Source organism: Coloeus monedula (assembly GCF_965178545.1).
Source record: "Coloeus monedula genome assembly, chromosome: 6".
Lineage (NCBI taxonomy): Eukaryota > Metazoa > Chordata > Aves > Passeriformes > Corvidae > Coloeus > Coloeus monedula.
In genome coordinates, this window is record NC_138786.1 from 8,125,527 (window position 1) to 8,138,344 (window position 12,818).

At 35.5% G+C, this 12,818-nt stretch overlaps 1 protein-coding gene across 1 annotated transcript in view; it reads right to left on the reverse strand.

Moving 5' to 3' along the window:
• Positions 1-12,818, reverse strand: part of CCDC73 (coiled-coil domain containing 73) — a gene marked incomplete at both ends in the record, with an annotated part of 47,469 nt that overhangs the window by 26,281 nt on the left and 8,370 nt on the right. The window contains 5 exons of the mRNA XM_082284410.1: positions 1,125-1,260; positions 6,559-6,597; positions 8,397-8,471; positions 10,210-10,245; positions 10,995-11,066. Of these exons, the coding sequence (XP_082140536.1) occupies positions 1,125-1,260; positions 6,559-6,597; positions 8,397-8,471; positions 10,210-10,245; positions 10,995-11,066 (358 nt within the window). The remainder of the gene's footprint in view (positions 1-1,124; positions 1,261-6,558; positions 6,598-8,396; positions 8,472-10,209; positions 10,246-10,994; positions 11,067-12,818) is intronic.

Below are 12,818 nucleotides of genomic sequence, written 5' to 3' on the forward strand. Positions count from 1 at the left end.
GTTTTTTCAACCAAGACTTTGCTTGTAATTTTCTGGTGAGCTTAATTATTTTCGGACTAACACAGAACATAATGGGCCACAGAACAAACAAATAATTAACAGATGTACAGAGTTAAGTGCATATAGCCCATGGAAGACAGCAAACAGCAGAGGATAGCATAGCAGAAAACGCTAAGAACAACTTCTATTCCTGCTGAAAGGGAACTTTCTCTTAAACATTATACAGGTGAAAATATCACTGGGAAATTGCTTGAAAATCCACAATGAAAAGCTGAAGATATTTACTGGTTCCTCAACTTTTTCAGACAGCTCTATTCAATCTCTTGATTTTGGTCCTCTGAGCTTCCCCTTCATCCTTTTCTATTTTCTGATTCCTCTTCATTCACCTGTAATCTTTTTTCTTTATTTTCCTCAATAGTCTTCAGGCGCCACGCTTGAATACAAGAACGCAGACACCCAGAAAGTCCTCTCCTTTTCTGCTAGAGATGGCCCATGATGGGGAATGATGGACAACAGCCTTACATTACAATAAGCAATTTTGCAGTTTTGAATGAGAATATGTGCTTAAAAACTTAAAATACTGAGGAATTTAACAGCTATCTTCTGATACAACTTAGGAAAACCCCCCAGAAAAACAAGCAGGCCAAAGTTGGTAACCGTCTTTCCTATTGTTCAGCAAAAGTCATGCGCTCACTCTCTAGCTCTGAAGTACAATCAGCAAGACATTGGTTAGCCAGTAATATTCTGGATTTAAATTTTTAAAAATTGAATACAACAAGTAACTTATGTAACTTATAACCACAAATATACATAGACTATGCTACCAGTTTATTCAAACTAGAATGGTTTCAGGCAGAAACAAAAACTTTAGTAAGATTTAGTAATTGAAAAGTTTTTTTGGTGTTTTGGGTTTTGATTTTTTTATCAGTTCCTCGATATAATTTCCTGTGTGGTCACACACACGACTGTAGCAGTGGATCAGCAAAGAGCAGTGAGGAACCTACCAAGGTTTTGGATGCTTGGCATGGGACAGCTGCTATTTTTCTGAGTTTCAACTGTTGCCAACTCAGTGTTGTCACAGCACAGCAAAACCAAATGCTGGAGGACTTTTACAACATACATACCACTGTGCTCTAGTTTTCCATGAACACCTTTTACAATTCCAAACTGAGATGCAATAGTAGCATAACACCTCTCAACTTCATTCAGTTTCTTATGATGCTCCTCTTTTGCAGTTAAGTGCATCTGCAATTTTTGATCCTGTTAGGAACATAAATGAAGCACCCATTTAATGACAGTAAGTAGCTCTCCAAGTGCTTTTGAATATAGCAGCATAAATGCAAAATCATTCCCAAAACCTTTCAGTTGTCTATTTCATTTTTAATGATCTTTCCCATTTCCAGACAGCAGGAAGATAGAGACACCATGACAATCAAAGGGTTTGAGCACCTGACATTTGAGGAGAGGCTGAGGGACCTCTGACAGTTCAGCCTGGAGAGGAGATGACTCAAGGGGATCTGGTAAATTTGTGTATATATGGGGAGATTTGTGTGTGAAAGGAATAAAGAAATCACAGCAAGACTCCTTTTAGTGGTGCTCACTGACACAAAGGGAAAGACAGGAAATTTCATTTAAACTTGGGGGGAAATAAGTTTATTATAAGGGTGGTCAAACACTGGAACAGGTTGCACAGGCAGATTACAGAATCTGTTCAGAGAGATACTAAAAACCAGCTGACATGGCACTGTGCCACTGACTCCACTGGCCCTGCTTGACAGCCTTGTCCATTCCACTCCTGGGATTGCAAAAAACAACACAGCCAAGGGCAATCAGTTGGTGTATTTCACACTCCTAAATAAAGGAATTTCAATACATGTGCTAAAATCAGAAATGCATCAGCTACTTCTAGAGTAGTGGTGACTTTGATTTAGATTAGTGAGACTAACGCAGATTAATACCCCATGCTTCCCAGAAAAATATAAATAACCTTCCAATGCGTAATTCTTAATTCTTCAGTATCAATTAGCAGTTATAGTAGCTTGAAATATGATGAAATCACTTTGTGTATCTGTAGAGGAAGTTTCTAACTACTTTTGTAAACATCTAACTCTTTTATTTTACTTCTATTCACATGTTGGCCTAAGTAATATCACAAAGAAACCCACATGGTAATTAAGTAGAACACATTTAATTAATTTTACCAATTTTTCTCATTTTGTGGAAACTGTTCAGTGACACATGCTACTGATTTTTTAAAGCTATTTGTTATCCTTGTAACACTAAGATCTTTGTGTTCTTCTTTATACTGTATTTTTTATTAACACTTTCATAGGTACTATTTGGTGATTTTTAGAACTAATTTTCTCTGAAAAGAATGGATTAAATTAATTCCTCAGAAAGGATAACCATTCATTTAGATATCTAATCTCTTTCTACTCCACAGTAGAGCAACACAGCAATTAAAATGAACTGGGCCAAATTCATTCCTGTGTGTAAATTCAAGTTACACAAGGATGCATCTGGCCCAGTCTGTTTGGCTTAGGCAAGGCTCCATTTCCACACAGTAACAAATGCAATACATGTCCAGGCATCAGAGGATAATAAAAGCTGATAGTAATCAAAAGAAATGACCACCATAAGACTAGCAAAACAGGATATACAATACAAATTTCTCATGTTTTATAAGGTATGAAATTAAACACACTACAGCAAATGGAAAGTCATAATGGAAGCACTGGTAAAGAAACACCACCACTTAGAGAAATCACTGCAAGGAATGTAGGTTGAAAATGTTCTTATACTTTCTCCTTTTCCTAATCATAAATTAACTGTTGAAGCAGTTAATAGTTTAACTAATTAAGCTAATTAGCAGTCCTATCTTAACTAATGCCAGGAGGGGAATTTTGTAACAAAAACATTAAAAGGAAAAGATTTTCTTTGTTTTTCCTGGTAGTTCCCTCAGGTATATTTATTCTAAGAGATAGATGCACAGGGAGACAGCCCTAATTTGAGATCTGAACAGCTTGTGGCAAGATCTGAGGGGTTTTGCAGTTTTTAATATGGACTTTTTCTTAGTGTTATCCCAATTCCTTTCTTTAGTCAACAAGACAGTGTTAGTCCCTCCTCCTCTTTCAGAAAGTTGAAATATGCTTTGCTACTTTACAGGGTTCTTTCCAGGGAGAAAAGGAACTGGCCTGCTCTACCTACAGAAGTTTTATTAAGAGCTCGACACTTGCCTAAATATGATTTTTGATGCCAAGCTGCTCTCCAGGCTTAATGCACAGAAAAATAAAAGCCTGAGTATGTGATTCTTCTCCTCACAGTGAAAAGGTTGTAAAACATCCTTCCATAGATGACAATCAAGAAACACCAGGAGACACTGCAGGATAGGGAGTGTCTGACCCTGGAGTTGGAGTAAGACCCACAGAATCTTGGTTCTTCTTCTTTACGTCCGATACTGCAAGAACAGGAATTATTGCCCTGCCCTCCACCAGTAATAAAGATAAGCTGGGATGGGGAGTGGAATTGATTGTGGCCATATGGCTTGTTGAGGCACAATGATTTCTTGGTGGAACTAGACCCGAGAAATAGCTCAGGGTCAAGTAGGTGACTGGAGGAACACAAAGAGGGAATTGCTCATATCTCAAAGATACTCTGGAAATTGAGTCACTAGTCAGAGGTACTCAGTGAAGCAGAAGGTGGTAATTGGGAGGTGAAAGTGTCAGAGAAACAAAGGAGGTGTAATGGCATGGGGACCTAAGGCAAAATCATGTGAAAATTATGCAAAGGGATACCAACTGTAAATCTTCGAAATAGGAATTTTTTCACAACAGTTTCTCCAGTTCTCACCATTTTTATACTTTAAAATAATTTGGTTTAATTTATACTGTATCACTGCCTCCTTGTTGTGTTTCTAAACAACATAGTATGATTACAGGCAAGCTCCTAAAAGATGCACAAAGGAAATAAAAACAACACTCCTATCTAAGATTATTAAGAACAAACCACCTTTTAAAGTTTCTGGTTTTTAACATTTTGCAGTAATTACTTTTTCATTCATTTGGCAACTACACCCATATTAGAAAACTAAATGGTGGTAGGGAAGTTCTCAGAAAATGCCTATACTGCTGTTGAAGTATCTCTGACACATTTTGGCCTGTGCCAAGTAGGACTCACGTAAGCAGTTCCTGGGCACAGTTCAGGTGACTGACTGCTGGGAGCAATGTAAGTTACTTGGATGCAAATTCCCTCTTTTCTGAAGAGTGGTAGGGTTTAATCAACCTAGAGCATTTGACTGCAGCTTCACTAAATGGTTTCACATACATTTAGATTCCCAATAAAAACAGTAAGGGAAGACAAGAACAGATGCTACACACAGAGAGTTCTGGCATTCTCCAGTGTATCATCTGTCAGGACACAAACACCTGGCCATTTTCCTCCAGTTATTTCCTTATTTCAGCTGCAGGAAAACAAATACAATGCAGAGCCCACACTCAAGTGTATTCTACCAAGTGAACTGGCTTTGTAGTAATCCCCCTGTAGCCTCCTGACTGCAGGAGTGCTGCTGTCCATATGCAGCGAGGTGCAAAACAACTGCACTGCGCACAATAATCAGCACTTTTATTGTGGGGAAAAAAGACAATAATAAAGACAAAAAATAATAAAAGACAAATCCTTTCTTTCTTTGCCTACTGTCTTTTAATATGAAACAAAACCTTCCACTATTTCAAAATTATAGCATATATGCTAAGAATAATTATATCAGCACTACAATTTTTGCATAAACTTAACTGGACAGCATGCTAAAACATGGTGTTTACATCAAGTGTTAGTATTACGTATACTATTCTAAAAGAACAGAATTAAAGGAACAAAACCAGAATGAAATCCTAATCAGCAGGGCACACTCAGTCCCCAGCACATACAGAAGTTCCTTCACTGACTGGCAGGGTTTCTAAGGTGCCAGATATAAGCTGAACAGCACATCTGCTTACTCTCAAAACACACACCAGAGAACCATCTAATCTTTAACAAAATTGAAATAGAAATGGGTCTCAGAAAAATGATTGGTTCAGAATTTCATCCATTTTACTTTTAAACACTTTGCCATTGGTGATGACCAAGAGTCTACATGGGCTACTACTACTTTGATCCTTAGAATGTACCGCTTACTTCAGTGCAACCATTCAGGGAGTAAAGTTGGTAGAATTTGACCTGGTCTAAAACTGTATTAGCCCACTACTGCAAAAGGTTATAGGAAAGAATTCACTTCTGTTTACCTTGTGGGGTTTTTTTTATCATTTCATATCAGAGCGTTTTCCATAAATAAGTCCCAACTGTAAATGTTCTGTTTAGTGCTACATGCAAAAGAGGATTTCTAGCACCTTGCCTCCACTCACTATCATTTTTAATTACCATACTCTGTATCAAAGCAAATGTTTTCAAAATATTCAAATGATCAATTAAATGAAAAGTTTATAAACATAAGAAATATATCTGTTTAAGCAGCTTAGATGCATTTCCTTACAGAAAAGGTGCTGTCCTTTAAATATTCTCATTCATGTGGAAGACTGAGCTTGAAAGTTATGAAAGAAAGATAATATGCAAATTACCTAAATGTAAGTTCAATAATTTAGTATATTTTCAACACATTTTTAGATCAACTGCATTTTAGGAATAAATACAAGTTAAAAGTGAAGTAAGACAAAACACATTTTATGTTGCCTTTGATCTTTAACTTGTAGCCTTATCTCCCAGGTCAGAGGGCACATTATTCAATTTCACCATATTTTGTGTAAAACCACTGTAGCGTTGAAGATGACTTTCAGTACAAATGTCATGGTACTTAAAGCTAAACTGGACTCTAGTTTTTTGAGCTTCTTAATTAAAATCACAGTTTGTAATGGTCTGACAATATTATCTTTATTCTTTCCAGTTGAGCAGCAGCAGAATTTTCACAGCATTTATTCAATCAAGCCTAGCAATGTTTCTGTGACTCACTCTTTCACTTCCTAAAACAGACAACAGGGTTCAGAGCCACTATGCTGTCACTCTGGGTAAATTTATTCCCTGTGTCAAAGGGAGTAAGCTGAATGGGATGAAATCTAAACTGTTCAGGGAAACTGATGTTAAGAACTAATTCTGAGGAGTAAAAAAGAGTGAGAGGAAAACCATCCTTTTTTTTAAAAACAAAACTAAGAACTGCTAGGAATTCTGTATTACTTTTTGAGATTATTATGCTAGATCCTGTTAGAATAAATAATTACATTATTCAAATGACAGTCTATAAAAAAGTCTTTGATCTATAAAGAGAACAGACGTACCAATTCTACATTAATTCAGTGAGAAAAAAAATACCACATTGTCAACAGTAGCTATCACACTATAAAAACCTAAAAAACCTGAAAGGTTTGAAGCTGATACCTCTTTCTGTTATTTGTAATAATTATCATATATCATTTAAGTATTAAAGTTGGTTAGTATTGCATCATACCCTAAGAAAACTCTTTTCATTAAAGATCTTCCTTGGTTTTTCATTTGCTTCTATTATTTTCTTACCATTTCATTCAATTTCTTTTGTAAAGTGCATTTCGAAATCTGTAAAACAACAGAGAGTTATTAATTAAATGGTACTTACATTTTTCCTGACAACAACCTGCATAATTAAGTATTGTTATACCTAGGATTTAGTTGCATTTGTTATTAATCCATCCAATACAGTAATACTGGTTTTGAATTAATGATGGCACAATTTCATTTATGTCTAGATTCACATTACTTCATAATGTCACTTCAATGTTTAAATTATGTAAAACCACTGTACACTGATTTTTTACCAGAGGAGTTTTGAAAAAATGCATAAATCCTTGTGTTTTCTGGCAGGTGTCATAAAAATAATGTGCAAATGGACCACAGTCTGTAAACTAGACTCTCAGAAATAAACAGAAGACAAAGATAGAAATGAAAGTATTCCCTCAACTCCTGCAGGAATAGAAGGGTGTTCCCTGTTGGAAAAAAACCAATAACATCTTATTAGATATTCTAAGTGGTAGCATATAAAGATATAATGTACCAATCTCACACGCTTTAATAACATAAGGCTGACATTAGGAGATATTAACACTATTTTAATACCCCATTGACAGAGTATTTTGATTTGCATAATGCTTAAGTATAAGAGGGGGAAAAAAGAGTAATGTCAAAGAACCCAGAGTGTGCAAATCTTATACAGAAAATATTATTCCTAGGAAAAACGTAGAGAACAATAATTTTAAGGTAGGGTTATGACCCTACAGAGAAGAACAGAGAACTGAATAAAAAATTCTTCACTCTTATATCAGGCTCACTTCCAAACAATTTCCCTCGGACCACACGTCCACTGTGACCTCCTGCTTCCTCAAGCCACAGCAGAATTTCCTAGATCTGAACTATGCTGGGATACAAATGCTTGATCTGTGAACATTAAACATTTAAGATTTTTTTTTATTTGTGGTTTACCTTACAAAAGAAGGACCACTGGAATCTTTCATTACTCTTGCCATCCACATATTATGTTCAGCAGACCATGGAGGGATGGATATCCTACATCATCTGTGCTATGCCAAGGTTTGAGCAAGGCAAACATCCTTACAGTTATTGCACAGAGGGCCAGACATGGAAATTAATTTCTTTTGCCCCAAAAATACATTCAGTGTTAACTAAGTGATTAAACAAACAGTCTGATAACAAGTAAATGCATTCCATTATAAGAGAATGTTAGTAAGAACCAAGAGAAGCTGAAAAATCATGGTAATAATCCATTGTAACCCTTTTGTTTTCAATAGAATTTTTATCCCACACAGTTTTGGATAGAAAAATAATTAGTTCCTGGTAACACCTGAAATCTGGCAATGCATTACAATGCTAGTAATCCATTTTCAATATATCTGCATTGGTCTTAAGCCACGGATGATGTGTAAATACAGAAACCTCCCAGTGAGACAAAGGAAAGCGCCCAAAACCACAGGGAACACTGCGAGTTGCAGGCACAGTGTGAATATCTATTTCTATTTAGGAGTCCAAAAGCAGGGATCCCAGACAGGTGAGAAGTAAGACAAGAATGGGAAGAAAAAGGAAGGCTGTGAAAATGAAAAGAAAGCACATTTCACACACTGTTTGGACTTTTGAGTCTTCTGGAGGAAAAGAACATTAGCTGGAAGGTTAACTTAAAGTAGTCTTGACACTGAAGACTGGAACAGAAACTCAGTGTTAGAAAGTGAGGCGTACACATCCCAGAGAGATTAAATAAGAAGGCCTTAAAGATCCTCTTAAAAACAACTATTTTCTTAATAGTAAAACACCTAAAACTGAAACACTTGCATTCCAAGAAAAGTTATTTTACAAAAACAATAGTTTACCTGTAATGCTCTTAAAGTTTCTTTCAATCCATCGATTTCTTTTACTTTTGTTTCGACAGCAAGCTGGTATTTTCCCTTTCAACAAAAGCTATACTTCAGGATTTGGGCAGAATAAATGCATTTACAATAAGAATTTATCAAAAAGAATGTTACAAAAATAAAGTGTTACTCTGCTGTGACAGAAAAATTCACTTGGGAAAAATTCAGTTAAATCATTTTAAAATGTAGATACATCTTGCTATAAAAAGAAAAGTGAAAACAAAATAATATCTTTTTACCACTTATGACTCTATTCATCAAGTCTTTAAAATTGTCTGTTCTGGGAGAGACAAGCCTGAAAAAGGCAGAACTAAAACATTATTTATACCTGAACAAAGGTACTAGATTTTAAAACCAAAGGTATCAGGTAAATCCATTTTCTTATCTGCGGTAGCAGGACCTTCGTAGAAACACTTGCTCAGCTTTTCTGCTCCACAAAGACTGAACTGTAATCTGTTATCACTAGAATCACTAATACATGCAAGCACATTTTATATTTATATAAATATGCTTATGTGTATGGGTATGCATATATACACACACATACAGAACTTGCACATGAGAAACTCAAAGGACTTCAGTAGAATTAAATCTGGTAAGAATCTCTGGCTGCAGTCAATCCAATGCAGACCAGAATCTAAATATCAGAGAATATGCCAGTGAACACAAATACATCCATTCAAACACCCCTGCACGTTCCAGTCATTCCAACATAGTGCTGGCTGTGCAATCTTCCCAAACTACCTCATGACTAATAGTACATATAATCTAAAATGGAGAAGAAACTGGTCTTTTAACTCTAGCTTAATCTATTCATTCAGTTACTTTGGTATGAAGTACTTAAAGTACTATTCAATTCAATGGAAATATTTAGAAGGAAAAATTAACCAGCATACAATTTAATTCTGAAGCTTTCATTCAAAATACAAATCAGAGACTAATAAGTGGGTATGTATGGACAAATGGAATGTCTTAACAAGAAAAAACTCCAAATACAATGAGAAAATTACTCAACCAGAAAATATAAAATAAATATAAATAAATATAAATGCAGCGAACGTAAGATTTACTTTGATATCCTTTCAAGCCATTTAACCAGTTTGAAAATTTCTATGCCAGTTCTTATGCCACATGCAGTATATTCATTTGCTCTAAACCACCAGGAAATTTAAATGAAACAATAGAGGCCACATGCGAACATTCACTGACTTCACTTTTTGAAACAGGTTCATTGTATACCAAATATAAATCCTTCAGAGGAAGAAGTGGGCATTCATCCTGGCATAAAAACTTACGTAGCTAACAAAATCCACATAAATTCAGGCTAAAATTTATCTTTTTATTGTTTAGGTCAAGTACCTTAGGAAACCAGCTCAGCTAAATCAATAAAATCCCTATTAAAATCTGATTTCACTAAGGCAGTTAGAAATGTTATTTCTCACTACAACTTGGAGAGGTCAATTATCCCATTTATCCCAAGCCCTTAGAATGAAGTAAATTTTGTAACTGCAATATGGAACTATCAAAGCACACTCCTTCCCCAACTGATTTTCAGCATAAGCAGTGACACTTAACAGGGGAAGTTCTAGAGGTTTTGAACAAAAAACTAGAAATAACAGTTATGAAGATACTTCTTTTGCAAAGGCCGTAGCAAGAAACAGAATTTAATTTAGAATATTAAGTTTATACTTAGGACATGTTTGATAAGTTTTATGTCATTATCATTTGCTTATGCTCTTCTTTGGATGACAAGTAACAAATAATTATAGAGTACCTTTTCTTCTTCCATGGCAAACATCCTTGCCTGTAACTTGGTTGTCAGTCACATAAAAACACAGAACAAACAAAAAAATCAGAACAGCACATGGCATTAATATTATTCATGCAATTTAACAAGACAGGGAGTTATATTGACCTGCATAGTGACCTTCCTGCTTTTTTTTAAACTACAGGAACTATAGAGTCACAAGAAGAAGTTTGTGAATGTCGAATGATTTTTTCAAGGAAGAAACCTAATTGCTTGTCAATTTCTTTTTTGTGTGACATGATTGTGATGCAGCATTAGTGACAAATTCTTCATCACCATGGGCAGCAGTTCCTGTGAATGTTCTCTGCAAGGTCTCTCAGCACTTGTGTTTGCTCATTATAACATGGAGAATAAAACGCAAGAGTGAAACACACTTTCAAATGTTGAGCTGGGTAATTTGTGTGGCAGATCTTTTACCATGGTTTATGAATCTACCCTTGCAGAGGTCATGCTAACTTAGAGGGGAAAAACCAAACAAAGCAAAACAGAATTAGGAAAGTATTAGAAGAAGCATTATCTTCTCTAGGAGGTTTTTGAAATACAAAAAGGAAAAATGACAGGAGGAGTGGCATCTGGAAAGAACTGTCAAAATACAAGCATTGTGCTGTGGTCAGAGGAAAGGACATGATTTTTTTGAGCTGTATATTCTAACATTTCATATGCAATAGAAAAATATTTTCATACCAACTGATAACTTGCTATGATGCATCATATTTTAAAATCCCACAAAGACAAAGGCTTTATTTTGTTACCTGTTTTTTAAAAGCTGCCATAGCTTCTTTATTTTGCTGTTGCAATGTGCCAGCCTGATGTTGCAGAGCCTCCTGCTCGTGTGAAATAACAACAGTGTCAGTTAAGTATTATCTTAGAGCAAATCATATATAAAGTATTTCAAGAAAAAAGCTGATTTCTTGTTAAATATTTTTAGAAAGACACAACTGACTAGAAAGCCCTGAAGACTAAAAAGACGCTTTTTTAAACTGGTAATTGTCTTTTCAGTAGGAGCTTCTCTTTAATTCTTAAGAGGAAACAATTCTCACCCCTGGAATACAAGACCTTTTGCTAGAACTTCTGTAAGCAACTCTTACCCACCCCATCAGCCTGCAGCAGCAATCCACATCCACTGCCATCTTAAGACAGCACCTTGACACTGTTCCAGGTAGTTACAACAGAATTTTATTGTCCATTAAAAATATAATCCCATTTAAAAATAACTGTTATTCTGTTCATAGTTAAATTTTGGTCATTTAACAAGCTACCTGAAAGAGCTGAAGGAGGGCAGAAAAGACTAAGTGTAAGACAATAGTATGAGATCTTATCATCATCCTGCCTGGCTTTACTCTCATCCATAAAGACAAGAAAACGAGTGAAGAGGTACTTTTTTGTGTTATTATTTCGTATCATAATCTCATAGGCTAATACTACACTCTGCAAGCTGGAAATCTCCAACATCTTTAAGCATCGTGCTTCTCTGTAAGATATTTCACCTTTACCATGGAATGTATGCATGGAAGACCAGATTTTTTAAGTTCTGAACACTGAAATATATTAGGTAAAGGTAGTTAAGAGGCTCAACTGTCCTTGGATAGCTATCTCAAAATATGAGATGAGTGTTTAGCTTAGAAATATTAGTGTGAAGCAGGAAACAATTCAGTAATGACTGCACAAAAATAAATATAAATTGAGACTATTAAAAAGAATGAATGGGAGAAAATAAACCGAAAATCTGTTTCACACACAAGGAGTCTAATTGCTTCTCCTGCCTTAATAGGAATTGAGAGTTTTTTAAACATGAAGTCCATTCCAAAATTGCTGTTTTCTCCAGCAAGTTGGTGTTGGTTTCACATTGTACAAGCGAGAGCTCTTGCCTTTTGATAGAAGACAAGAATCCATGGAAGTAAGGTGTTCTATACTCATTTACTTATTAACTCATCCTAAGATAAGTAGAGAAAGCTTTTATTTGTGTGTAACGAACAATATACACTACATAAATGAATATTCAGAACTACATAAAAGTCTTGAGAAAGGTTTTTGTAAGGTTGTTCCTTAGCCCTGTGTTCAAGGCACAGGTTCTCCAAGGGGGTGACAGGCATGTGAAGTACCCTAGAGAGGCAGAGGCAGTACTGCAGGGACAGCAAACCAACTACTCCCAGTGCAGTATTCCTGCTCACTACAGAAATGAAATTTTATAGCCATAGTACTGCCAAATTAAGATGGCACTACTTTAAAATACACGAATTCAAGCCAATATCATATAATAAATTATGTAGCTATCAGTCTGGTTTCATAAAACAGTCATCCTTTATACAATTTTATCACAGATGCAATGGAAAAAAATGCCAGTGCTGAAGTCTTTATAACATACCACTTTCTTGTACTGTGTATTCCAGTGAGGTATTTTATTTTGAAAAAGACTGGGGAGTGTCTACAAATACTCATTTTCTAACAAGCCTCACATGCAAGACTATCAAATAAAATAATTATATTATTCCTGTCTGAAATTCAGGCTTGGAAGTAATTTTCCATATAAGCTATGTATGTGTGGTGCAGGGAGACCGAAGAAAAAAGCAGGGTTT